We start from the raw sequence: 27,772 nt of genomic DNA, 5'->3' as shown, positions 1-27,772 counted from the left end.
CAGCTTGGAGCCTGCTTTGAATTGATTCTGTGTCTCCCTTTCTCTCTGCCCCTCCCCTGCTCATGCTCTCTCTCTCTCTCTCTCTCGCTCACAAAAATAAACATTTTAAAAAAGAAAGCGCGTATCAGAATTAGTAAGCATAATTAAATGGTGTCCATTAAACTGTAGTTATTTTTTACTGAAATTTTGAGATACGCAATTATTAGAACTTATAAGTTTAGAGAGGATAAGAAACTTGAGTTAATTCTATGAAACTTTTGTACATTCAAATGCTTTTTCATTTGTTCAGAAAATTCACAATTTTATATACTGTTGTGAAATATAAGTGAGGACAACCTGGTCTAATTTAGGTACCTTTTTTAAAGTTTATTTATTTACTTACTTAGAGAGAGAGAGAGAGAGAGAGAGAGAGTGCAAGTGAGTGGGGGAGGGGCAGAGAGGAAGAGAGAGAATCCCAAGCAGGCTCTACACTGTCAACGCAGAGCCTGATGCAGGGCTCAAACCCAAAAATCATGAGATCATGACCTGAGTGGAAATCCAGAGTCAGACCCTTAACCAACTGATCCACCAGGCGCCCCCAGGTACATTTAAAATACGATGTTTTTGGGGTGCCTGGGTGGCTCAGTCGGTTAAGCGTCCGACTTCGGCTCAGGTCACGATCTCTCGGTATATGAGTTCGAGCCCCGCGTCGGGCTCTGTGCTGACAGCTCAGAGCTCGGAGCCTGTTTCAGATTCTGTGTCTCCCTCTCTCTCTGACCCTCCCCCGTTCATGCTCTGTCTCTCTCTGTCTCAAAAATAAACGTTAAAAAAAAATAATAAAAAAAATAAAATACGATGTTTTTAAGGTCAGTGTGGTTTGGTAATACATTTTTCTAAATAAAAGGAGTACCTCGTATAGCATGTCTTTTGCTGGACAGAACGTGTTCAGAAGCACATGAGTATCTCTTATGATCGCACCTACATGTTATTCACGTTTTCAAGTATGTGAGCCGTTTCCAGCGGCTCAAGGACACCCCAAAATCTTAGGCCCCATAAAGAAAATTGCATTCTGTGCACTCTAGATGATGATGCTATCAAAAATCATGTCACTGACGCTTTTCCTCCATGATATCACGAGTACAGAAACCCGGCGTATGTGCGTTTCATCAATCAACACGAAGTCCTGTTACCTGGTAAAAAATGCCAGCACCGTTTCCTGCACAGGAACTGTCTGCACTTTGGGGTTCAGTTGCAAGAAGACCCACAAAAGTAGCGTTTTCAGAAGATGAAACTCATCAAAAGTGAACAACCTGGCCGAAATAAGAGAAGACATTTCAGGAATAGCAAAATCACACGATTTGTAAGAAAGCGGGAAGTTAAAAGTGAGTTGAGGTCTGAGGCAATACCACCCCCGAGTCTGTCGGTCACTTCAGCCAGAGAGAGATGAAGTGACCTTCTCAGGGTCACCGGGACAGTGAATGGCAGCGCTGGGATGTGACCCTCAGCAGCCTGACGCCCACCAGCTGTGCCACCAAAGCCACGGGCAGCATTTAATGAGCCCTTACCACAGACAGGTGTGTGTGAGACGTGTTTGGATGTTTCTTTCATTTAATTCCACACAGCAATCCTGCAAAGTTGCGATACATTCCTTATATGGATATGTGAATTCAGACTGGCCCTATGTTTACTTAAATTTTTAATATTTTGTTCAGCGTGGGTTTTGAGGGGGGGAGGGGTGAAGGGAAAGGGAGAGAGAGAGCATCGCAAGAAGGCTGCATGCCCAGCATGGAGCCTGACTCAAGGCTCCATCCCGGAACCATGAGATCATAACCTGAGCTGAAATAAACAGTCAGATGCTTAGCCGACCGAGCCACCCAGGCGCCCCATTCATTCATTGTGTTTTTTTGCATTACTGTCGATTTTAAAGTATCGCACTACAATATACTTTATCTGAAGACTGAGGGTTGTTTTGTGTCCCCTGAAATTTTGCACCCGAGGTTAGTGCCTCACTCATCACCTTCTAGTCCCAGCCCCGACTGAGGGCTAAATAGCTTATCCAAGGTCACAGGACCCTGGGGTCAGACCTGGCGTGGCTCCGTTCAGCCCCATGCTGGCTGTGGAACTTCCTGCAGGCTGCTGGGCGGCCCCCCAGCCACTACGCCGTCATCTGCAGATAGTGGTGACAGCCAACGCTCAAAGTCTACGTGAGTGACAATGCTGAGTTTTCCTGTCGCTGCGGTAACAAACTGCTATGAACCAAGTGGCTTAAAACAACACACATGCATTATCTTACGGTTGTGGAGGTCAGAAGAATAAAAATCGATCTCACTGAGCTAAGATCCAGGGGTGGGCCGCCTTCTTTCTGGAGGCTCTATGGAAAATCATTTCCTTGCTTTTTCCAGCTTCCAGAGGCCACCCACATCCCATGGCCTGTGGCTCCTTCCTCCACCCTCAAGCCAACAGCACAGTGCCTTCCAATCAATCTCCTTCTGGTTCTGATCCTCCTGCCTCCCTCTTCCATGTGGAAGGAGCCTTGTGATTATCCTGGGCCCACCTGGGTAACCCAGGACGCCCTCCCCAGCTCAAGGTCATCCATCCGCAATGTTTTTCCTCTTTGCCATGCAACTTAACAGATTCACAGGCTCTGGGGGTTGGGATGTCGACATCATCGAGCTGACCACACACGTACAGCTTGCTCAGTGCAGTGCCTGGCACCTAGGAGCGTGCTAATGAGTGGCCGCTGGGACTCGTAAGTGCCAGGGCCAGGTCCTGGCTGCAGAACCCACGCTTGGCCTGCAGCGGCATGAGACTTCTTGTCAAGAAACAAGTGGTGAGAAGGAGCAAGTGTCGCTCCCCACGGTGTCAACTCTGTAAAGGAAGGGTGTTTCCCAAAGAGGTTCTCTAAACAGCCTCCAACAACTTGATTATCTGAGAAGTCATTTCGGTGTTTCTTAAACCCCTCGATATTTCCGGTCTTGACCACAGGAATGGCACACTGGCTTCGAAACCTGTCATGGCCTCTGCACCCGCTACTTTGAGTGGTCTTGGTGGGTGGGACCCAAGCTAAGTAGGGACTCTAAAGAACAATGGAAATGTCACCCACCCACCTTTGACACCATTTCTGATCACAGAATGTCTCTTTGCTCTGTTTTCAGGTTACCTACAGATGCATGGGCTTTGACTCTGGCCAGGCAGCACCAAATTTGTCACTGTCTGGGCAATGACGGTGAGGCAGGAGGGCGGATGTCACAGCCACTTGATATGATGTGCCCACATAGAACTCCACAGGGACACCAACCACCTCTGGGCTGGGGAGCTATGTGACTCCCGGTGCAGAATCCAAGCTCAAGGTTCCCAAGCCCAGAAGGTTCTTTGGGACCTCTCCAAAGAGGAACAGGTAGCAACACAGGAGGAGTAACTGGGGCTCCGTGAATCAGGATTCTGGTTTTACTTTCATTGTGAATGGTAATTGTTCAAATAAAGCCCTGTCTTTAGACCAAGTACCAGTGCTCGAAAGTATTGGCTCCTGCTCAGGACACTCAAACATATTTTCATTTACATAAGAGCCCTGATGGCCTCAATCAAAACAGGACTTACAGAGTTCTTAAACTTCCCTCGGGGAACATCTGAGCTGTTCTCCCTGTGTTTACTGGGGCTCACTAATAGCCATTGGGAGGCAACTGGCATTTATTCTTTCAGAGAAGAATGCTTCTAACAAGGCACTGTTGGTCTTTTTTTTTTTGAGAAAATTGTATGTAAATAATAAAGGCCCCCCCTTTGAGTACAGAGAACGCCGTCTCAACGCAAACAAGAAACCACCAACAAGGGTACCCACGGCAGCATCGATTGCCACGACAAAAAATGAAGCAAAATAAATCAAACGGCCATTAAGAAGGGAATGAAAAATTGCTCTCTATTCATTCTATGGAACCCTGTACAACATCAAATTTAAAATGCTAATCAGATATGTAAGTATCAATACGGAGAGAACACATCGCATCATGTTAGTGAGTAAAGTAAGCGGCAGAACATTAAAGTCACTATGAGAACATTTATTTGAAGTTTAAGCCTTTGCAAAATGTTAGTTATGGACACACATATATGTAGTGAGAATATAATCACACGGATGAGTTCGCGCGAGCCCATGACAATGGTCTGATTGTCTTTAGGGAGGGAGGGAGGGAGGCAGAGAGAATGGAAGGAGAATAGGGCTGGGGAGGGTGCACAGTCGAGTCCTGCTTTATTGGTAATGTTTTCTTTCTTATGACAAAATGTCACTGTTCATTTTGGGAAGTGGGCCCAACTGTGATCTTCCTACATTTAAAAGTTTTTTCTACAAGGAAAAATAGATCCATCAATATCCTTATTGATCTTGATTATCAATAAGGAGAAACGGGCTAGACTGGTAATGACCTGGGGTTTTGAGGCCGCCCGGACCTGCATTCAAATCCCATTTCTCATGCTACATGGAGGGAGCCTGGGTCAATCTTTGCATTTCCCGTAATCTCCATTCCACAGGTAAGAAAGCAGGTAACAGTACCCACCTCACTGGGTGGCTATAGGAATTAGGCTGATAACCCACTCAGAGTGCTCTGTATGCAACAAGTGCTCAATAGTTAGTAGGTATTGTTGCGATTAGCCAGAGAACCACCAGCTTCAGGAACTATTACTTTTTTTTTGAGAGAGAGAGAGAGAGACAGTGATGAAGGGGCAGAGAGAGAGAGGGAGACACAGAATCTGAAGCAGGCTCCAGGCTCTGAGCTGTCTGCACAGAGTTTGACACGGGGCTCGAACTCACAAACTGCGAGATCATGACCTGAGCCGAAGTCAGACACTTAACCTAAGACTCAGCCCCCCAGGCGCCCCAGGAACTATCACGTTTGAGAGCCATGCCCCGTGGCGTTCCAGATGTTAGTGGGAAAGCTGTTGGACAGGCCTGATGTGGAGGACAGGGGGGGCTTCTCTTGGGAATTCTTGAGCCCTCAAGACGTGTGGTGTCCTCGATAGGAAGCCAGGGAGAAGCGGGCACACCCCCGTTGCAGGGGCGGCAAGGCAGCCTTCCTGTTGATAGGAACCAGACAGCTTGCCAAGTTTTCCATGTTCCTGAGTCTACAAGGAGCTTGGCTTCCAGAAAACTCGGAATGAAGCTTTCATAATATTAGAGTTAGTGGAACAGGGTAACCTAGTGGTGACCTCTAAAGACAAAATGAACTGAAAACCCAAGGCCCAGGCAAAGAAATTAAAACCAGAGGCCCTGGAGGCTAGTAAACTGGTGTGTATTTTATGCGAGGTCATTTATAAAATGGAGAGCAAAACCCAAAGGGAGCTGAGGTCAAAGGGACTTCAGAAAGGGAAGGTGAACAGCCCAGAAGTTGAAGCACCTGCTGAGAAGGATGTTGTTCCGATGATGCTTAGAAACCCAAACACCAGGGGGTGGGCCACAGTGTACCTTCCTGGGCCCCGGGGATGCACCATCCCCGACCTCAAGGGTTGGCGTGGCCACACGGCTGCTCTGGCGTCACGTGACTTGCCAGGACGACCCAGATCTGGTGGAGTTCTGGTTGCCGGGAAGCCTGGTCTCTGTGACGAATGAAGAGACGTTGCGGCATGGAGGGTGTGAGCCTGGACCTTGGAGCCTGAGTCCCAGGTTGGAGCCCAGCCCTGCCTTTTACTGTCCCTCTTAGGGGCAATAACTACCTATCGCATAGGGTTGTGGTGGTTGAAAGGCACAGTGCACAGGGCTGCACACATACCCCAGTGTGCTTGGTAACAGCGAACTCGTCCAAAGGTTTGTTCTTCATTAGCTGTGGTCCAAAGTGCCAGATCCACCAGCCAACAAGTGCGCCCAGATGAGGAACCCGAGCCTGGGTGAATGTCTAACAATCCCGCCGGGCACGGGGTGTGGCCAGGCCCTGTCTCCCAGCACCCTCTTTTCCCCACCTCCCTCCAGCTTTAAAGCAGGCGGTCATTGGACATCAACAGGGCGGGTGAGGAGAGTGTGTCCCGGGGAACACGAACACGAGTCTGGGAGCCGTTAGCCCGGTCTCTCCAAGGCACACGGGCCCCATGACATGCTCAAGGCCACACAGGGTCTCCTCCAGCTGCTGGGATGGCTCTGGGTTGTGTGGACACAGCTCCTGGGGGAGGGGCCCGAGGAGCAGGACCCAGTTCCCAGCTCTGTCATGTCTCTCCAAGCTTGTGAGTCTAGACGCTTGACGTGGAAGGTGCTTGACCTCTTTTCCTGCCTAGTGGACATTTTGTAAGGCCTGTTCCATCACCAAGGTTCTGGCTGTGGTCAGACAACTTTTCCCTTTTCTTGGTCAAATACTACCAGGGTGCGACAGCTCAGTCTTTCCAAGGGAGGGACAGTGTTACGAAAAGTCTAAGGGATGCCTTGTTTACCTTTTCCTCCACGGTTGTGTAACCTTTCCTCTGCCGGAGGTTGGGGAAAAGCATCAGGGAGTAGGGCAGAATGACACCAGGAGTGCCCCCCCCCCGAGGGCCCCAGAAGTGTTCCTGGACTGGGTTCCTGAGGTCTTCCTGCTAATATGGTCTCCCTCTACACCAGAACTCTGTTCTACCAACCACATTTCTCTGTAAGTGCGAGGGCCTCACAAGCCACTTAGTAAATTCAAACCAACAGTGGAATGAATCTTTGCAGATCTAATTTCTGATATCAGATGCTTTCCACCACACGACCATGAGTAAACATTCCATTTCTAACATACGGCTAAAATGTTTAGTGGAATTTACTTCTCACTTTTGAAACCTACCCAAAGGGAAAACAATCTCAGTACCTTGGCAATGGGTATCGAGAACCTTTTCAAGAGTCCCAAAGAGTCATGGCAAGTAAATGCAATATGTGATCCTAAACCAGATCCCGCACTGTGGGGAGGAATGTTATAAAGGACGGCACTGGGCTAATCATGTCAAGGCATTAACATCAATGCTAAATTCCCTGAAGTTGACAACTGCATTGTGATTACATTAAAAGGTTCTTTCTGTTAGGAAATAAACACTGAAGCATTTAGGAGACAGGGTACATGATGTGTGCAACTTGCTTTCAGAGGGTTCAGGAAAAACTAGGTGGGTACACAGTTACACCTACAGATGCAGATGATCAAACAAACAGCAGAAACTGAACAAAATAGGGTAAAGGGTATAGAGATATTCTTTATACTGTTCTTGCCATCTTGATTTGTTAGAAATTATTTTCAAATAGAATATTTTTTAGAATGCTTTTTACCTGTGACCAAACCAGAAAGTCCTGTTGACTTAATAATGTCACTTCTAGAAATTTCATATGGGAAGATATCTGGGATGAAGACAGAAGGAGGTACGTTGAAGGAGGTCACCAAGGCACTACTTTCATATTGATAAAACACTGGAAATAAGCCTAAAAGGCCAAGAACTGGGGACGTTTCTAGGAACTGGGCTGGAGGGGAGCAGACTGGTGGGTACCAAGGAGCTCGGCAGGGCTGAGATCCAAGGTAGCCCCCGTGGGTGCCTCGCGGCCGGTGAGATGTTGGGGGTACGTGGGCATGCCAAAATCTCTTTGGCTAGAGATGTTCTTGGAGGGGGTCAAGAGCTGACACAACACCCCTAGTCAGAGGTCCCCGCAGTGGTCCAGACAACAGATGATGGAGATCTCTGGCTGGTGCCTGTGGAGAGAAGCCCTTGGAGACGGGCTGGGTCTGAAAGTGCTACTGACGCAGTCGGGGCGGAGGGCCACGTGATGTTCAGAAGGCCCCCCAAGATTCCAGTTTGATCAGCCGCTAAAGGAACACAGGGTGGGGGCCCCCAGGGTTGGGTTTTAGCTCGAGCGTCAAACAGAGAGTCTGGTGTCTGGGTCACATCTGTTCAGGAGAGGGCTCAGGGCTAAAGGCAGGAATCAATTTAGGACGAGAGTGCTTATTTTCTGTTTTCTGCGTTTCCCTTTTTTCCATTTTCCACAGCGGGTGTATATTAATGTTGTCAGGATTTTTTAACATTATGTAGGCAATTACTGAATGAACCACCATGTGGGTCACGGGACAGCGGGCACCCAGAAGGTCCTCACCCCAGTGAAGGAGCGTGAAGGGATCTTGTCCCCATCCCTACCCACAGTGCCCTGCGTTTCAGCCCCCACCCCGGCCAGCTGTTCCGGATGGTGGGGAGTTTGGGATGGAGGACGTGTAGGACACCTGGCATGGCCAGCAGAGGTGTGGATGCACCCCGCTGGAGCACCCCCCTCCCAGGACCGGCCCTGCTGCCCCAGGCCCACCCCAGGGACGGCTCCTGGTACCCCCCCCCCCCCCCCCAGCATAGCACCCCTGGGCACCAGCTCTGACCTGGGGGACCGAAGTACTCTGTGAAGCAGCTCCTGCGGGATTTTCCGGAGGTGGATCTGTGTTCCTACCAGAGGGACCAAGTTCATTTCCAGCCACTTCTCGCAGGCAGTGGTGAGCTGCTCTTCCTTGTACTGCGAAGGCAAGAAAAGCCAAGGATAGATAAAGCGATCCCTGAACTCTTGGCGCCCTCTGCTGGCCTGTGACAATGCTGCCTGGTGGTCTGACCACAGGACTTGCACACTGAAATCTCTGGGCTGAAGGCAGTCACGGATCATGGAAGGGCCTGCAGGGTGTACCCCAGATGGAGTGCTGAGGCTGGTGGGGGGCACATACCCTGACATCAAAGTCCAAAGGAAGTGGGAAGGTTCTCCCAGGGCCAGGGACCTTGGCAGGGTCTCAGTACGCTTTGCACGTCCTGGGGGCTACAGTCCTTCCCAGGCCAAGAGTGGCCGGAAAATGTGGACCAGAATGCAAAGACACTGCCCACAGAGTGACTTTCTAGTTACTGATGGACGGTGGGGACACTTATCGTCTTTGACAAAATAGGCACTTAGCACGTTCTTAGCTGCCATTACGAGAGCACTGGGACCGACCGATCGTGAGTGAACCAGACGTCATGGTCAGATGGGCCTGTTTCACGGGGTGAGTGCCCATCCAGGCCAACGGTAGCCTCACAGAGGAAGGCAGGGATCAGATGGCCTGGGGTTCGAGCCCAGCACTGCCACTTAGAAGCTGTCACCCTGATCAGGATGGATCCGGTGGTGTTCTCCTCTGAGAATGAGACCATTAGATTACATCATTTATTCCCGATACTGGCACAGTGACTGGCCCCAGGGCAAGGGTGCGGGGATGGGACACAATTCCACCTGACTCCAAAAAGGATATCCTGGAAGACTGTCTGCTATTCTGGTGAGAAAGACTGTGCTCATGTTTTTTCCTCCTTACTTTTTAAGTTTTTGTTTACATTTATTATTGTTATTATTATTATTAATATTTAATTTTTGGCTTTAAAATGTCCTTTTGTTTTTTAATTTTTTAACACTTTACTTATTTATTTATTTGTTTGTTTGTTTTTAAATTTTTTAACACTTTATTTATTTATTTATTTATTTATATTTTGAGAGAGTGAGCAAGGCGCAGAAAGAATCCCACACGTGGCAGAGAGAATGCGGAGCCCGAAGCAGGGCTTGAGCTCACCTGAAGTAGGGCTCGAGCTCACGTACCAGGAGTTCGTGACCCGAGCCAAAGTCGGATGCTTAACCGACTGAGCCACCCAGGCGCCCCTAAGATGTCCCTTCAAAATAAAATTATTTTTCATAATTGTTTGGAGCTGGGCCTGGCGGGTAAAATCCTAGAGGCTGGGGGGTGCTCCCCAAAGTCCCCAGGTGCCGTATGCTCTGTCCAGGTTGTTCTCACCTTGCAGCCGGCCAGGTAAAAGCTCTTGATGGTGCCTGGCGTGAGTCCCTTCATCATCACGGCCACACACCTGCAGAGAGAGAAATGCTGTTCCTGGAGGGTCCCGAGGCTGCTTTCAGAGAAGGGGCAGCCCCAGAGGTTTCATTCACCTCCAGGATGGTGGGAGAGCTGGAAACCGAGTGTTTGCCAGAGGTGCGAGTCCTGCCGGCCACCAGGCATGGTGTTCTTTAGGTGCTGGCTCTTACCAGCGACAAACGGGAACAGAATTAGCTGGGCTTGGAGTTAAGGCACAGAAGTTAGTGTTCTAAGAGGCTGACACCCTCACTCGTGCTCCCCCTTTCTCACGGTCAGACTCATTGGCCAGGCTGAACTGGAATGGCCAGGCTTCCCCAGACCAGGGGAGGCAAAGCAAGCCTGAAACATGCTCATACATGCATGCACGTGACAGCCCTGAGCCCAGCTGGGCCAGTGCGCATATCTGATGCACGAAATCAAGGAACCGTACCAGATGGAACCGGCATGCACACTCCGCATCCCCCAAAGGGGAATGGCTTCTGCTACGTGTGATTCAGACCAGGGCAGCCATCTGGGTGATTCTGCCCTTGGCTGGGAGCTCAGCCAAGATGACCTTTGAGGTCTTGTTCAGCACCTGGATTTGTGATGCTATCAGAGTGACCCACACGACATTTCTGTTCCCCTATACAAACACACCCACACACACCCACGTAACACACACACACACACACACACACACACACACACACACACACATATACACACACTGAGGCTTGTGCTGTCACATTGCAGCCAAATGTACCATCAGCCTCTTGAAGGCAGGTGACAGCCAGCCCAGCGGTGTGCCAGGTCAACCAGGATCTGACCTGTAAGACCTGGCCACAGCTATCTGGAGAATCTTGAGCAAGGTCCATATGCCCCCGTGCAATGACGGGTCTGGCTCATTATCCCCAAAGCCCTTGCTGCTCTGACCTTGAACCAAGTTGGGGCGGAGGAAGGAAAATGAAGAACCGGTCATTCTTGGCTTAGCCCCCAATAGCCAGGGCTAGGGTTCCAAGAGTAAGATGGGCCCCCAATAGCCAGGCTAGGGTTCCAAGGAAGCTGGGCCTGAGGTAGGGCAGCCAAGGCTGACAGACAGCGGCTGGAATCCCTGCTCCATGAGGGAGGCTGGCCTTCCGGCTTAGGGACCAGAGATATTAGAACACCAGGAAAGAGCTGCTCAGAAGTGTCCTGAGCAAGGAAGCTGGGACTTAGCAGTTTTATGAAGTCTGTATGGCACAGAAGATGGGTGGTATATACAACACGAGGGAAATCTCAGCAAACCCCGGACGATCAGCCATCAACTGCAGTCTAGACTGGACTCCTTAGTTAGCCCCAGACCCTGCACAATCCGGCTATACCTACACCTGCTGGTCTCCCACCTCCCGCCACCCACCGTCCAGGTCAGGCCATGCCGACACGCTGGAGCACCTTTTCAAGACTCTGGTCCCCTCAGTGTGTCCTCGGTTGTCACGTCCAGGCCTCCGAGAGCCTGCATCCCTCAGTTCATAGGACGTCTGCATCCCTCATAAGGCTTCTTGATGCTCTTGATCGAGCATCTGGCCTGAGTCATTTCAGGCGCCCCAGAAATGAGACCCCTGCTCAAAAGTGTCTTCGGGGTTGAATCTGGCTGTGTGGACTCTACGAAAGTGAATTGAAACCTGCAAGATCCTTGGGAGAGATCCTACCCCTGCCCTCTACAGAGCAGCTGATGTCCTCTCTTGTCTTGGATGGGAAGTTCATTCATCCATCCATTTCCTCAAAAGAGGATACTGAGGCGTAGAGCAGAACAAGCTTGGTGGACCATCCCTGCCCTAAATCCCCTCTCTATGTTGAATCCCAGAAAGTATTAGGAAATCAAAGACTACAAGACACCAGCTCGATGTCCGGGACGTGACTGCAGGAGGCACAAGTCCCTGAAAAAGCCCAAGGGAAGGGACAGAATATTCTAGAAGAGTGAATCCCATCAGCAATTTTCCACTCGGTTCACCTACCCTTTCGTAAGTTACTGGAATGGAGCAGTATTACGGGATACGGAAAAGGGGGAGGTTCTAAGAACTGTTCTTGTTAATCACTGGGCCCCGTTTACTTGAAATTAATCACACATAACACAAAATGTTCCATCTGGGAATCTCCATCCTTCATTCCACTTTACTCATTTCCTGTGCCCTGGAGACCGTAGGGCAAGAAGCTTCAGAGGGCAGGGCCCTTGCCCCTCTGGTCCTGGTGTCCTGGAGACGCCCAAGACGTCGTTCTTAAAGGAGCAGATGAGTGAACGAAGGTGACGGAATGAGCTGGCAGGTGACTGGCCCCAAGCAAACCTCACCTCACCAAATGCCACTGAAAGTCAGTGAACCCCTGAACGAGCAAGCGACACTACCTCCTCAGCAGAGCAAAGCAGAAAAGGACAGTGTTAGGGGTACAGGTTCCGAGACCTCTGGCCTCCTGCATGTTCTGGCGGCTCTACTGTGGTCTTGTGCAAGTTACTCACCTCGTGAGGCCTCAGTTTTCTTGTCTGTGAAGTGGACATAATGATATACCACCTCCCTGTAGGGAGGATAAAGTGAGGTCACCCTCGCCAAAAGCTGAGAACAGCGTCTGACCGGGGCAAAGGCCCCACCTCAAAGCCCTTCGTGCCGACATCCCCTCGTCCTGAACAAAGTCCCGCGAAGTACTCAGGATGAATGTAATGAGCCCCATTTCACATCTGAGAACACTGAGGCACAGGGAGACCAAAGAGCGGCTTAGAGCAGGGCTCAGCACAGACCCTGCTGCTCGCATCCTAGGCTGCTTTTGGCTTTGCGGAAAAAGTCTAATGAAAACTGGGAGCCTCTGAATGTCAGCCCCCAAGGCTGCATTGCACTCTCCTGCTTTCAGTACCCACATGTTCTCTTGGTGCCCATGAACCCAGGCAACCCTTGGCAGGATGAGCAGGCTTTCACATTCGATGTCCATCCACTGTGAATGCCTCCTGGTTTCCCCTGCTCGGCACCCCGGACAGGCAGCCCAGGTGGGTCAGTGGGGTCTGAATCCCCAAGAGAAAGGCTGTGCCCCCAGTGGGCAGCGGGACTGGTGGACAGCTGACTTTGATCTTTGCATTTTTCTCTCTTCTGAAAAATCTACCGTGACCATGTGTAACATTTGTAAGAATAAAAATATTACAGGGGCGTTTGGGTGGCTCAGTCAGTTAAGCGTCTGACTTCAGCTCAGGTCATGATCTCACATGACCTGCATCGGGCTCTGTGCGGACAGCTCAGAGCCTGGAGCCCGCTGCAGATTCTGTGCCTCCCTCTCTCTCTGCCCCTCCCCACTAGCACTCTGTCTCTCAATGATAAATAGAAAACTTTAAGAAAAAGACTGGTTTTTTTTGAAGAATACTGAAAGAGACAGGTGGATTCGTGCCTCGGTCCCTCTGCAGACTCACAGCTCTGTGCCAAGAAACCCGGATGTTCTAGCCCGTGGACAGGGGCCATTCTATGAATGGGCCAGGGGGCACCCCCTCTACCTTGCCCAGGGCTGGGCCTGGCCCGAGCCCTGCTATGTTTCCTTACCTTTGAAACAGGCTGCTGAACTGGAGAACGTGTGCGGAAGCCAGCACGGCCAGCACGTCGTCGACGTTCATCTCCACCTGGCTCAGGTAGAGGCTCTTCAGGGCCATGGCGAAGGCTGGGAGGCAGCATCCAAGAGAGAAAGCCGTCAGCCCGGGGCTCTGGACCCCGCGTCCCTCCCTTGCAGGTGCCCTCCTGGCTGGATGCTTAAGGGTCCCCTGGCTGTGTCGGCAGAGACGCCCTTAGAGGAAACGCACGTGCTCGGACCTGAGCACAGCTACAGCCCGGGCTCCCAGCCTCCACCAAGGAAGATGAAGCCAAAGAAAAGTGAGCTCCTGCTGAAAGAATGTGATTTTTTTTTTCTAATATGAAATTTATTGTCAACTTGGCTTCCATACAACACCCAGGGCTCATCCCAACAGGTGCCCTCCTCAATGCCCATCACCCATCACCCACTTTCCCCTCCCCCCCCATCAACCCTCAGTTTGTTCTCAGTATTTAAGAGTCTCTTATGGTTTGCCTCCCTCTCTCTCTGTAACTTTTTTTTTTCCCCTTCCCCTCCCCCATGGTCTTCTGTTAAGTTTCTCAGGATCCACATAAGAGTGAAAACATATGGTATCTGTCTTTCTCTGCCTGACTTATTTCACTTAGCATAATAAGTTCCATCCACATTGCTACAAAGGGCCAGATTTCATTCTTCCTCATTGCCAAGTAGTATTCCATTGTATATATAAACCACATCTTCTTTATCCATTTGTCAGTTGATGGACATTTAGGCTCTTTCCATAATTTGGCTACTGTTGAAAGGGCTGCTATAAACATTGGGGTACAAGTGCCCCTATGCATCAGCACTCCTGTATCCCTTGGGGAAATTCCTAGCAGTGCTATTGCTGGGTCAGAGGGTAGATCTATTTTTAATTGTGTGAGGAACCTCCATACTGTTTTCCACAGAGGCTGCACCAGTTTGCACTGAAAGAATGCTATTCTAAACCCATCCCGGGGTGTGCGCCTCAGGGGTTCTCTGCTAACCTGGGCTCCATGGCCTGTGCAGGGAGGTGACTGCCCAAATATGTACAGAACGCTGTGTGCGCGTGGCTGTGCTTTTTTCCTCAGGGAAATCTTGTCCTCAGAGTCTGGGATCTCCCAAAAAGTTAAGGATGCCTGGAGGGGCACCTGGGTGGCTCAGTTGGTTGAGTGTTCGACTTCAGCTCAGGTCATCATCTCACGGTCTGTGAGTTCGAGCCCCGCATCAGGCTCTGTGCTGATGGCTCGGAGCCTGGAGCCTGCTTCAGATTCTCTGTCTCCCTCTCTGTGCCCCTCCCCACTTGTCCTCTGTCTCTCTGTCTCTCAAAAATAAATAAATGTAAAAAAAAAAAAAAAAAAAAAGGATGCCTGGAAAGAGCCCGGATATTTTCATATCTAAGAACAAAGGTCTGGGGACCAGGGAGCAGAGGGACTGGGCTATTCCAAATTTTCCCTGATCCCAGTCAGCACTGTGTAGGAGCCAATGCACTCCGAGGACAACTGGTCTACCCGGTGCTTCTGCAGATGGCTTCCTGACCTGCACATTTGCAGACCATGACAGCATGTGACAGCACACGTGCTTCATTAAGACTGAAGTCCATTTCCAGGTGGCCAGGGTGCAGTGGGAGAGGGTGAGCTCTCTGCTGCTGGCAGCCAGCCAGGGATGGGAGTCGGTGGGAAGGGGCACACGAAGTGCTCCCTGAGGGAGGACGGACCTGAGCCTCCCTGCCTCTGGGTCTAATGAGACTGCGACTTCCTTTCTCCTCTGCACCCTCCACACCTCTTTTCCAGGGATGAGCACCTCTCTTTAGCTGCATTCCACCGTCTCTGCTCTGCTCAGCTAGTTTTAATCAGGAAGTACTGAACACTGCCACTCATCTGTGGTTCTGTTGTTTGTTTTTAAAGCCGGGAGGGCCGTTTGTTCAATGGCATTCTTAGCCTAAAACGACAGGGGTACATTACCAACTTTAGTGACCACGGGGTCATTGATCTTCAAGGAAATGATCATCTTCTTCGTGGGGGGTCTTTCCTTGATCTTCCCAGGCAGCTGAGCTGGTAAAGGAAAAAGAAGAGGGATGTAGGGACCTGATAGCTGCAGCAAATTGTGCCGGGTACAGGGGGCGGTCCCACGGCCCTTTTGCAACCATGACCTTGGCATTTATCACACCAGGTTTTGTTTCTGTTTGCTCGTTTAGAAGATGTATTTCTGAAGTGATTATTTATTTAGAAATAGTGGAAGAAGTATAAGGAGTTGTAAAAATAGTTCAGAGTTCCCGTGCGCTCGTCGGCTACCTTGCCCCCTGCTCTTAAACAGCCACTGTGACGGTCAAAGCTGGGAAACCGTTGCTCTCACTGCACGAGTTATTTTTCACTAGCTCCTCCCGAGCTCACTCTCTCTCCCTGCCTCCTCCCTTTCTCTCTTTAGCCTGGGAGCAGTTTGAGGGCAAGGGGTGGGCCACTGTCATCTCTGCACCCAAGCACCCAGCCCAGACCTGGCACAAGATGGGATCACAGTGACCCCCTGCTAAAGAATGAGCATGGGAAGCAGGCACCCACCCAGTGGCTGTGGAAGCTTTGCCCCACAGGTGTCCAAAGAGAGGACCCCTGCCACCTAAGGCTTCCAGGAGGCAGGGGAGGGGCAGCCCGATTCACTGCCAGCCTCCCCCAGCCGCTCAGACTTATTCTAAGACGTGAGTTACAACACACACCGCTCGCAGCTCTCCAGCGGCATCCCACACCCTTGGTACCAAGCCGAAGCCCCTCCAGTGGCCCCAAGACGACCAGTCTCCGGCTCAGTGGACCCCAAACCTGCCTCTTTGTGGCTTGTTCCGCAGAAGAGTCGCGGGGCTCCATCCCTTCCCCATCAGGCACCCTCCTGCCTCCATATGTAACGTAGCACCCCACCCTCACCTTCCCCCCAAACTGGCTTTACTTTTCCTCCTAGACTCACTGTTACCACCACCTGCGATTACGTCATGTGCCTGCTGGTTTTTCATCCGCAGGGCCGGCACACCGGACGGTTTACTCGCCACTCCATCCCCGGGACCCGACACAGTCTTGCCCACACGGGTCCCCAGTAAATGAGTGGATTCCATCCCCAGAATCCTAAGCCTAATGAGCTCAAGGTTGTAGGTGATGAAAAATGACACGAGTCAGGATCCAAAAAAGGATGTCACGCTGTTCAACTACGAAGACCGCGGAGAGAAAGGGAGAATAAAGATCCATTTTCCTCAGACGTGCAAGGCCCCGTCGAGCCTCCCCTCACCATGCTCACGGCACCTGGCTCTCTTCAGGCTCTCATTTGGCAAATATTTATTGAGCCTTGTTCTCTTCTCTGAATCATTTTTCTCCAGGATTTCAGCACCGCCTCTCGCCTGCACACTGCATTCTGTCCACCTCCACTGGGAGCACTGACTGGGATGGCTGCACAGGTGCTGGGCACTGATGAGGCACTCCGGAAGTGGCAGTTGGTATCATCATGGGTCATGCTATTTATTGGGCTTTATCGTCATTTTGGGTTGGCTTGTCTGTCCCCCAACCTCCTGACAGAGTTCCTAGGACCATGCTTAGGAGGGGTTAAGCACTTGACATTTGTTGAAGGAAGAAAGGAATATCATTGGCTGGGTCAGAGTCAGTGGAAGACAGAACTTCGACTTTCCCTCTGTTTTATGTAGAACCTCAAAATCGAATAGGAAAGTAATAGCTGAATCGTGTGCTTCTGAGGTTCTCTGAAACCAAGGTGGTTCCTTTTCAGGAAAAGAGCACAGTTTCTTCCTTGGGGTTCTTCCTAGAGAAGAAGCATGTCCTGCCAAAGCACAGCTAATCCGGGACTCTCGGTGGGACAAAAATGGGCAGCTGGGGGCGCCTGGGTGGCTCAGTCGGTTAAAGCGTCCGACTCTTGATTTTGGCTCGGGTCGTGATCTCGTGGTTCGTGAGGTTGAGTCCCGCATCAGGCTCTGCACTCACATGCTCTCTTTCTAAATAAATTTTTTTTTTTTAAAGTGAGCAGCTAGGACAGCTGTGTGTGGCCAGTACAGGGGTGCTCGCAGGGGGCTGCCTCTCCACACAGGCCACCACTCCAGGATGCAGTGCGGGTGTTCTCAGGAACCCAAAGCAGGGGTCATGAGACCAGCCATGCACTGTGAGATGCGTCCTGCTTTCCCAGGTGCACAAAGGCCGGTAGCCGTGTCCACTGAGCATCATGCGAACATGGTCCCCAGGGCCTGGTGCACATGCTGGTGCCTGGGAAGAGACCCCGGAAAACCGTGACAGTCCGGGCAGTGGGGATTCATCTCTGCACCTTCCCTGATGCCCCCCAGTCAGGCCCAGCCTCTAGCAGGGGGCTTGTCTTCGCAGGGCCCAGTCTTGTCAGTGAGATCATTCTAGACGTATCAAAGACCACAGCATTAACAGTCATTCCATTTTCTGTTTCCAATTCTTTCTTTTTTTTAAGCGTATTTATTTTAGAGAAAGAGCCTAAGCAGGGGAGGGGCAGAGAGAGAGAGAGAGAGAGAGAGGGAGAGTGAGAGAGAATCCCAAGCAGGCTCCACACTGTCAGCACAGAGTCCCACACGGGGTTTGAACTCCCAGACCATGAGATCATGACCTGGGCGAAAGTCGGACACTTAACCGACAGAGCCACCCAGGCGCCCAGGTTCTCTGGCTTTTCAATGCACTCATGTCTGGGTCTCCGTGGTCTTTCCCCGGGTGCCTCGTGAGTGTTCTGACTCAGACACAGGGGACACGGAAGGAGGACTCAGTCCCTTTCTCGAAGACACTGGGACAGACACTTGGAAAGAGTAGGGAAGATTGTGAGTGCGCGTGAGGGACGTCACCGTCCTGGGGGAGTGCCGCAGCCTGCTCTCAGCTCCCAGCTCTGCGAGGAAGGACTGAGTCAGAGGCCCCCTGGCCAGGCCCTCTCTCCAGGCTCAGGGTGCGGCAGCAGCCGGGGGCTCAGCCAGCCTGTCTGGCCGGAGAATAACAGAACTTTGCTGCCACATCCTGGAAGGCTGGCTGCCTTGGGAAACCTTGAATTTTTCCATGGTCCCTGCTTAGGAGTCGTCCTGAAGCGATGCCAAACTTTATCTCCCAAAGAAGGCAGTGCATCTGGAGAAGGACTTAGGGGACACAGAAGGGGAGCCTGGGGATTACGAGGGTTGAAAAGGACAAAAAGAAAGAAAGAAATGGCCTGAATACGTTATGGAATGACGTGAAGTTAGGAGAAGAGAAAGCAAAGGAAACATAACATCGACGTACAACATGTAAACCTCTAACCAGCGTATCGGGCCAGATGTGACAACTATGCCTGCCTTCCAGAAAACTCATCAGGAGACTCCACACCACCGTTTGTTCTTCTCAAAGAAGAAGGGAGAGTCTCCACCTCAGCTGGCAGGACTGGGTTGTTATGAGACAAATAACTGACATTCACTGAGCGCTCAATATATGCCAGGCATTGGTCTAGAACTTCACAGGTATTACCTTCTTCTCTAGGCTTCAAAGGAACATAGTGAGAACTATTTATTATTCCCATTTTATAGCCAGAGACTGAGGTTAAATCCTGTGATGAGGTCACACCACGGGCCTTGCTCTTATCTGCCAGAGTGGCCTTGGTCTCGAAACAGATGACCAAACTCAAAGCTGGGGAGCCTCAGACCAGAGGGCATTTGGGGCTCAGTGCTGGGTGCCAGGGAGAAAATACCTCGCAGAAGACTCTCCAGTTCCTTTGTGGGCCTCTTGGTGCTCTGCGCCAGCGCCATCAGGTAGAGCTTGCTCAAGGTCTCGGACTGGAAAAGCTGGGGCTGATGGAGTTCCCATCTGGAGCCCAGACATTCGAGAATCACGTCTGAGGAGAGAACACAGTGCTGAGTAAATGCTTCCACGGCGTCCCTACCAAGAGACATGTCAATCCCCCCACCTTCCATTCAGTCACAGTCACTGAGCAGATGGGCAGCGGCTTTGCTGGGCCCTCCAGGAAGAAAACAAAAAGACAGCGTGGGCCTCGGGGCACTTGCTCCAGGGGGATACAATAAGCAGAATTACAAGGCAACACAGAAAGAGATAAGTGGCTAACAGCGGCTGACCAACGGCTGTAGGACTCCAGAGGGACATGCGCTTTCCTCTACTTGGGGAATTGGAAAGGCTTCATGGGGAAGGGACACTGGCTGGGACATTCTTGGGGGCCTCCCCATAACTTCCCATTACGGTATGTCTCACCCTTGGCACCGATCATATTTGGGGTCAGATAATTCTCTGCTGGGAGGCTGTCCGGTTCACTGTAGGTTATTTAACATCCCTGGCTTCTACCCACTGGGTGCCAGTAGCACCCTCCCCCCCCCAAGTTGTGACAACCCAAAATGTCTCCCGACATTGGCAAATGTCCCCTGGGAAGCGATCTCACTACCCAGTCCCCTGTTGAAGCTACTGGGTATGGGTGCTTAATTTTCACCCACTTGAAAGGCGACAGCAAAGTGCAGCTCAAAGTCCCATCACCAGGAGGCAGAGTCCTCATAAGCCTCCCTTGGAATGGGGACCACTGGAAAACCCTGTTACAGGGGTGGGACAAGATTATAAGGTAAAGGAGGCTTTTGCAAACTGTAGGGGGCTTTATGCAAGGGGCTTTATCTCATGCTTATAGTATAGGTGATTAAAAAGAGAAAGGCTTTGGGGCGCCTGGGTGGCTCAGTCAGTTGAGCGTCTGACTTCGGCTCAGGTCACGATCTCACGGCGCGTGAGTTCGAGCCCCGCGTCGGGCTCTGTGCTGACGGCTCGGAGCCTGGAGCCTGCTTCGGGTTCTGTATCTCCCTCTCTCCCTGCCCCTCTCCTGCTCACACTGTCTCTCTCTCAAAAATAAATAAACATTTCAAAACATTAAAAAAAATTAAAAAATTGAAAAAGAGAGACACTTTGATGGGAGGGCAGATGGGGGACCCAAGGATACCCGGCCAGGTGAGGCATGAGAGGCTGTGGGCAGGAGGCCTCTGCAGGCTGGACTCCTGTTAGCACAGAGCTGGTGAAAGCTCAGGTCTAGACGGGACCTCGAGGGCCATGAGCCCCCATCGACTTGTTTCTTGGCCTTGCCGTTATTTTGACTGCATGAGCTTGGGCACCTGTTTCCTCTCCTGTCACTAACATTGTCACTCACCAACTTTATGGTATTGTTTTGTGTTGCGGTTCAGCATGTGGGCTCGCATGTCAAATCTTGGGTCACCTTGGGAAATGGTCTGGTGGTGCCGGGCTAGAAAGAATCCTACTCTGTTTTGGGTGGTTTCAGGCAGGAGCAGACTTGTGGATAAAGCATGTGCCCTCACTGGACACCCACTTTTGCTTTCACGATGGCCCACGCCTGGCAGGCATCACACTTCACCCCAGAACTCTTTTCTCTGAGCCAGGAGATGGCCCCAGACTACTCCTCAGGGCCTCAAGTCAACCAGAACCCAGAGGTGAGAAGAAATCGATTGGCCTGTCCTGGGGCAGGAGTCTGGCTCTGACCTCAGGCAGCTTTCATGTGGGGTGGGCTTTATCTAAAAACAAAAAACAAAAAACAAAACTCCTTTAAGGACCTGACCTGTCCAGGCCTGATGAGGCTCAGTGAGCCTTTTCCCAGCTGGACAGACCTAGCCTGGTTCTTGATTCTAAATCAGAAAAAGTCCTCTTGGGCCCGTGCAAATGTGATGTCCAGGTCATGACTGGTTGGAGCTGAAAGGGACAGAGAAGAAAGGACTGTCCATCCTTGATGGAGTTTCTGTTTAGTCTACCGATCCAAAGCCTATTTATTTACACCGGCATGTCTGTCTCGACTGTGACCAATTAGCATATGAAAATATGTTTGCCAAGCCTGGTTTCACGCATCATTTCACGGCACATTTGACAAATATTTACAGAGCCTATGTGACATTAGACAGTGTGCAATGGGCAGAAACTGAAACTCAGAGACCAGGAACCTGGCCTATCAGCGGGTTTCCTTCCGTAGAAACCATTCGGCCCTGAGCGCAGCAGAATTCTGATGGAATCCACTGGCGACAAGCACTCACCTGCCTCCCTGCCTTGGACGGGCTTGTTCTTCGAGGTCTCAGAGAAAATTTTCTGAATTTGTGAAATGCATAACCTCAAGGGAAAAGGCAAACAAAAAATTCTGGAGTTAATACTGACGGTTTTCTCCAGCTGCAACACGTATCGTTCTAGTGTGAGTGTCCTCAAAGCACCAATTAATCTGTCTTATCATATCTTGCCCCTCGAGAGTTTCCTTAGGTCACCATTTGACTGCCGGTTTGGCAAACGATAAGCTTTGTCTGATGGCTGGCTCCGAATTTCGATTCCTGTTTTCAGTTTGCGGGGAGGATTTACCACGAAGGTATTTGAGGTTATATCTGGTCGCCTGCATGACTCCTCTTTTGCTGAGGGTCTAAAATAATGTCCAGTAGGATAGAGTAGGTACTCAACAAATATCTGCTAGAGAAAGGGAGGGAGGGTTCTGAGCATTTCTGGGAAGTCACTTACCAATAACTTACCAAGTTACTTACCAATACTTCTGTTTAGGGGTCATGCATGCCCCAGTCTCAATGTGTCCAAAAACCAAACTCAGGTTTTACCCCAAACCAGCCCTGCTCCTTCTCCGGCAAACGGCACCACCAGCCTCCAGCTGTCCAGGCCCGCGTACCGAATGTTGTCACATCTGATCGCTTGCCTAGATCTGACAAATATCTTGTGAATTCATCCCTCTCTCTTTCCCCTTATTGCTGTGAGTTTCGCCCAAGCCATGATTATCACCCTGTAATCACCGCCAGTCTCCAGTCTCCAGGGAGCTCCCCTCGGGTGCAGAGCTGAGGCTGCAGCCTGAGAACCACGTGAAACGCACATCTGCTCTTGCCTGTCTCCTACCGAGAATCCTTCAGTGTCTCCCCAGGGCTCTCGGGGAAAGCCCACGCTCCTCAGCATGGCTAAGAAGGCCAACCAGCCAAAGGGCACTTGATGACCGCATAGGGTCAGTGTCACTTTTGCCATGCTGTTTTTCCAATGGTTCCAAGAACCCTCGTGGGCCAGGGTTCACGGAGGGCGCATGGGTGGGGGAACCTGTGTCCAGAATAATATTGACCACATGCTGCCCTTTCCAAGTGGGGAAGGTGGCTTCTAGTGACTCAGCCCCAGGAAGGCAGTGAGAGCTTGAGGTATTTATCCAGCAGGAGTAGTGGACCTGACCCAAGCCAGCCTCGATCCTGCTGGTGACTTTGGTCACACGTCTGGGAAGCGCCGGTCAAGGTCAGGGGTTCAGACTGTGATCTCAAAGTGAGGCAACGGACTATGGAAACTGTGGGCAATGCCCATGAGCTCACCTACTCTCACAGACATCACTGTCGTCGGCTGAGCCAGACAACAGAAGTAACCACATTGCCTTTGCCTGGTGTCATGGGTGCTTGCCAAGGTATACCATTTACCCTGTGGGCTCCGCAAATTTCAAGGGCTAGGTTGATTTTAGGACCATTGGAAAGTTAATGGAATAAATGGCATGAGTTGTCCTCGTCACCCTTTGGGACCAGACAGCCTGGGATGAAGTGGCACATGGAAATTCTGGAGACATGCCATTAGGCTGGGGACTCAGTTCCCCGAGTCGTGATGAAGAAATAAGAGAGGAAAAAGGGGAAATTCTCTATATATCTTATGGACATAAGGACTTGTTGCGGTGAACCGCTCAAAGGGCTTTTGGCTTAATGCTTGCAAAACTCCTGACGTCCTGCCCCTTGACTTTGAGTCTGGCCACGCGTCTCGCCTTGGTGTTAGTGTACGTGATGTAGGTCTGGAAAGCACTTGTGCACCTGGGCTTTGCCTCTTGTCCTCTGTCATCACCAGCACGAGAACACGCCCAGGTGAGTCCACTGTCTCCGGAGGAGGTCGAGAGGCTCACGGAGAAGAGCCCGACCGCCCATGTGAGCTGAGCGTAGGTCAGCTGACCGCCGGGTACATGAGCGATGAGCCTTCCCGGAGTACCTCCTTGCCCCAGCTGGCCTCTGGACCCACAGCTTCCTCGCGCCACCAAGGAGAGAGGCCCGCTGTGTCGCTTGTGTGTGTTAGGCATGGTGTCTTGCTTTGGGGAAGGTGGTACAAGGCAGAATGAAAAATGGGGCTGCTGGCTGGCAGAGCACAGGGCTGACACACCCCAGAATGAAATCACCGGGACCAGTAACCAAAACGGTTGCTCGCGCTATCGAGATGAAACTCCATTAATGGATCGTCTAGCACGTGCTAGGGTGTCTGATTTAACACCCAAGATAACTTTTCAAGGAAGATGCTGTGGTCACCATTTCACAGAGGAGGAAATAGGCTCAGAGAGGTTAAGCCACTGGCTGAAGGTCACACAGCTTAGTAAATGGAAGAGAAGGAATTCTAACCCTGCCTGATAGTCCTAAAACCCAGCAGCAACTGCCATCACCCTCAGGTTTCTGTGCCCTGCCTCTCAGGCCACCACCTGAAGCTCAGCTCAGCGATCGCACAGACCAAGTTCTGGAGACTTCTGCTCCTGCTGCCCGGCTGCCCTCGTCGGTTTTCAGGACCAGTTTGCTTATATTCCCAGGCCCAGCTCCACTGCCTGCTTCCCCAGCCTGGCCTTGGCCCTGAGGAACACAAGGGCCTGTGACTCTAAGACTTCTTCAAACGACTACCCAGACAAAGTATGAAATAAATACAAAATAAGTTCAAGACAGCTTAAGGCTAATGCCAAACACAGCGACGCACAGCACTCGATTTTTCTAAGCCGGGGTCATCAGAGAAGCGAGGCACCAAACACAGATGGGTCTGATTTATCCAAATGTGTGTAACGTATCGTCACCTGTGAGGGGCTGGGGTATTGGAGCAGGGCTGGCCGGGGGGTCTAGAAAGGGAGGATTTGGCTACTCGCTCGGCAAAGGTGGAACAAACAGCTCTTCTGTGCCAGGTGCCGCCCAGGGGTACAGGCCCTGCTCGGGAAGATTCGACCGTGTGCTCAGAAGGCAGGTGCTGTCAGCCCAGGGAGGGTAGCGGCACACTTATGTCCAAAGCACCAGGGAAGCGAAGTGTTCCCTCCGCAGTAGGGTCCAGCTCCATGTCCCAGGCCAGGCCGGAAAGAACTTGTCCCATGGAGAAGTAATGCTCCCAGCCTGCTGTGAGAACACCTTGGGAACGAGGGAGGAGCCTCCTTCTCACACGTGGGGAGCCAGGACGGGGTGGAAATGCCCATTCATGAGTTCGGTCAGACCCGCAGCCAAGACTAGCTAAGTTTCCTTTGTCAACAGCCCCGTTGATAAACACAACAGAATCCTGTTAGGGTCCAAAGCTCCCAATATAAAAGAAAAATCTAGAAAAGAAAAAGAAAACGGCCCGTCTCTCTCTATGCTTTTGTCACACCGACGGACCTCCTCCGAGGAAGTAGTCCGTCCTGAAGGATGGTCCCAATGGCAGCCCAGATAACCCAGCGACCCACCTGTGGGGCACTTCTCAGAAATGCAGGTCCCCCACAGGGCATTCCCGGCCATGGGCCTTCGATCTCCCTACCTGTCCGGGTTCTTCAGAGCCTCAAGGTCCACGCTCAAAGCCTTGCACCTCTGCGAAAGCCCCAGCAGGTCTCCGGAGAAGGGCTTTGAGGGAAAACGCCACCGGTTTGTTGAGCCAACCATCCGGCGTTCCAGCCGAGCTCTGCGCTGCTGTCGGAAGCAAAGGAAGGGAGAAAATCTTTTTTTAACCTCACCCACGCGCCAGGTTTTCCAAATCGTGCAGCGGAAGGGAAATCGAGACACGTGAAGACACTGGTCAACTTTCAAACGTGGCCAGGAGCCATCCTCTCCAGGGAGACAGAGGATTTCCAGGTACCAAGTAATTTGGAATTTTAGAATCCAGGCCAGAAGGTGCCAGAGGCAACAGGGAGAGAGATGCTTTCTTTGCAGGTAGCTCTGAAGAACCCGCAAGCAAGGACAGGATGATGTGTCCAGAAACTTCCTTAAATGCTCATCCTCACGCGGGATGCTGAGAGGTTAACAAACTGAGGGGGTCCTAGGTAGGGACTGCTTTTTATTGTGGCAAAATACACAAAACAGAACATTCGCCATTTTACGGCCTACACCTCGGTAGCAGTTGGTCCGTTTACGAGGCCACGCGGCCTCCCTGCTATCCAGTTCAGAACATGTGCATTCCCCCAAAAGGAAATCTCGAACCCATTAAGCCGTCACTCCAACTTCCCCTCCCCCCGCTGCTGGCAACCGTTCATCTGCTTTCTGCTTCTGTGGATCCGCTCTTCTGAATATTTACATAAGTGGAATCATACACTATGTGGGGAGACACAGAATCCGAAGCAGGCTCCAGGCTCTGAGCTGCCAGCACAGAGCCCGATGTGGGGCTTGAACTCCCGAACCGTGAGCTCGTGACCTGAACCGAAGTCGGACGCTTAACTGACTGAGCGACCCTTTCAGCAGTTTCCTTAGGGGAGCAGTAGAATATTTGGAATATGACCTTAGACATGGTGGCTCAAAGAAACCTCACCAGGAAAAGTGGACCACGAGGGACCCCCCCAGGAATGGATACGGTTGTTCCTAAGCCACGCCAGTCACCAGCAGGGTGGGGGGTGGGGAGACCAGGGGCCATGGGATGGAGAATTTAAGGTCAAATCTTGTTATCGCCACTAGCGGGTTGTATGGCCTTAAGGCAAGTCATTTAACCTTTGAGTCTCTTGGTTTTCATATGATGACGGTGACGGTGATGAAGTTAACACGGTCAGATGAAGTTTGGGAAGTACGCTCTAGTGCCTGGAAATGGTGGGCGATGGGGCAGGGTGGAGTGGGGATCTAGAGGCAGTCCCGTGCAGCGTCAGACGGGAACAGTGGCCGGCTCCTGCAGCGGGACTGCTCTGACCGCGGGGTCAGCCGGTAAAGCTGGGGGTCCTCGGTGGCGCGACCCATCCCCTTGTGGCAACGTTGGCGGCACAGCCGTGAGCAGATGCCTCCGCTGCTCGCCACCGCCTGCCCCCTTGGGAAATTCGTCTACTCACCGGATTCAGCATTTTCATGAGCGGTAGTGGCAATGACCCTCGGGGGTGCGGGGGGTGGGGGGGAAGAAACACCTGGGAGACAAAAGAGGTGAGGTTTCCATTTTCAAGAACTTTCCCAAGGGTCTCTTCTAAACGGGAGATTAGCCCGGAGATTCTGTATTCTGCCACAAGAGTAATCACGGGGAAACTTGGAGGGTGGGTTATTCGGCAAATCAAGAGAAGAATCTCGGACTTTTTAAAGGCCGCCAGGAGACTGACAAAGTTCTGCTGCTGTGCTGGCAACGTGGCTCCAATAAGGCCAAACGGGAGAGAACCCACAGTTCTTCGCCCTCAACTAAGGGATAGGAACCGAAGGAGGTCTGTTAAGTAGGCTGGTCACAGAATTTGCTATTTGTGCTGGTCCCTGGGCTTCCAGGCCTTCCTGCCTCCCAGCCTGGAGCCCCCGAAGCCCCTCCCTACCAAGCCCGGGCAGTGCCGGTCACTAGGGACCCCCTCCTTCTCTAACGGGGATGGAAAAGCACCAGCCATACTTTACTGCTCTCAAGCCCCCTCGCCGCCACGGGTGTGTTTACCGGAGAAGCTTGTGGAACAGAGACACTCTCGTTGCACCGGTCTCTGAACTACAGGCTTGCTGCGGGCCGTTCACCTTCCGACTCTGAATCCCGAGAGCGCTCATGACATCTGGGGCTCACCCTTCTCTTCTTAGGGGCCAAGGTGCTTTGGCGGGGAGAGCTTGCCCTTGGTTTCCGGGTGGTGGGCGCCATGGCAACGTCAGGGAAGGTTCCGAGCACTTCCTGTTCCAGGCCTGGTTGAGCACAGCTGGGGGCTGTGGGGGTGGTGCTCACCCAGGGGCTCTGGGAAGTGTGGCAGGTCCCAGGCCATGCTCCTCAGGGGAGCGGAGCTGTCCCTGTTTCCACGTCTCTTTACAGCAGCCGGGGGAAGATCCGCTGAGAGGGCCTCCGTGAAGAGTCCACCCCCAAGTCCTCAGGCCTCGTCTGTCAGAGAAGATTGCACTGGAAGCTTCTCAGATCCCTCCCAGATTTGGCATTCTGGGGTGCTCTGTTTTCTAGCTCGAGTGTCCAGGAGTGTTTCGACAAAAATATTTAAATAGCAAGTGGAGAGTCTGGGGGTGCCTGGAGGGCTCAGTCAGTTGAGCGTCTGACTGCTGGTCTCGGCTCAGGTCATGAGCTCGCGGTTCGTGGGTTCGAGCCCCAAGTCGGGCTCCACGCTGACAGTATGGAGCCTGCTTGGGATTCTCTCTCTCCCTCTCTCTCTCCGCCCCTCCTGCCCTCGCATGCACACACACTCTCTCTCTCCAAATAAATTAAAAAAATTGGAGAGTTTTACATTACTAAAACCATGCCTGATGATTTGTTTTGTTGATACATGATTTTTTTAATGTTATATTTATTTAT

The 27,772-nt window shown here is 51.6% G+C and overlaps 1 protein-coding gene across 3 annotated transcripts in view; it reads right to left on the bottom strand.

The window, feature by feature from the left end:
* BTBD16 (BTB domain containing 16) overlaps window positions 1-27,111 on the bottom strand; it is a 44,751-nt gene extending 17,640 nt beyond the window's left edge. The window contains exons 1-10 of one of the 3 annotated variants that reach the window (XM_042960994.1): window positions 26,930-27,111; window positions 26,358-26,429; window positions 24,872-25,020; window positions 21,382-21,455; window positions 19,050-19,193; window positions 15,314-15,403; window positions 13,331-13,445; window positions 9,726-9,795; window positions 8,310-8,440; window positions 1,170-1,289 (exon numbers count right to left, since the gene is read on the bottom strand). In XM_042960994.1, coding sequence (XP_042816928.1) covers window positions 1,170-1,289; window positions 8,310-8,440; window positions 9,726-9,795; window positions 13,331-13,445; window positions 15,314-15,403; window positions 19,050-19,193; window positions 21,382-21,455; window positions 24,872-25,020; window positions 26,358-26,375 — 911 coding nt within the window. In that variant the 5' untranslated portion in view covers window positions 26,376-26,429; window positions 26,930-27,111. The remainder of the gene's footprint in view (window positions 1-1,169; window positions 1,290-8,309; window positions 8,441-9,725; window positions 9,796-13,330; window positions 13,446-15,313; window positions 15,404-19,049; window positions 19,194-21,381; window positions 21,456-24,871; window positions 25,021-26,357; window positions 26,430-26,929) is intronic. The other 2 variants (XM_007084873.2, XM_042960995.1) reach the window with 2 other exon arrangements.
* Between the last annotated feature and the right edge of the window lie 661 nt (window positions 27,112-27,772).

The sequence above is a fragment of the Panthera tigris genome, chromosome D2 (assembly GCF_018350195.1).
Source record: "Panthera tigris isolate Pti1 chromosome D2, P.tigris_Pti1_mat1.1, whole genome shotgun sequence".
Classification (NCBI taxonomy): domain Eukaryota; kingdom Metazoa; phylum Chordata; class Mammalia; order Carnivora; family Felidae; genus Panthera; species Panthera tigris.
This window is presented reverse-complemented; position numbering and strand designations above follow the sequence as displayed.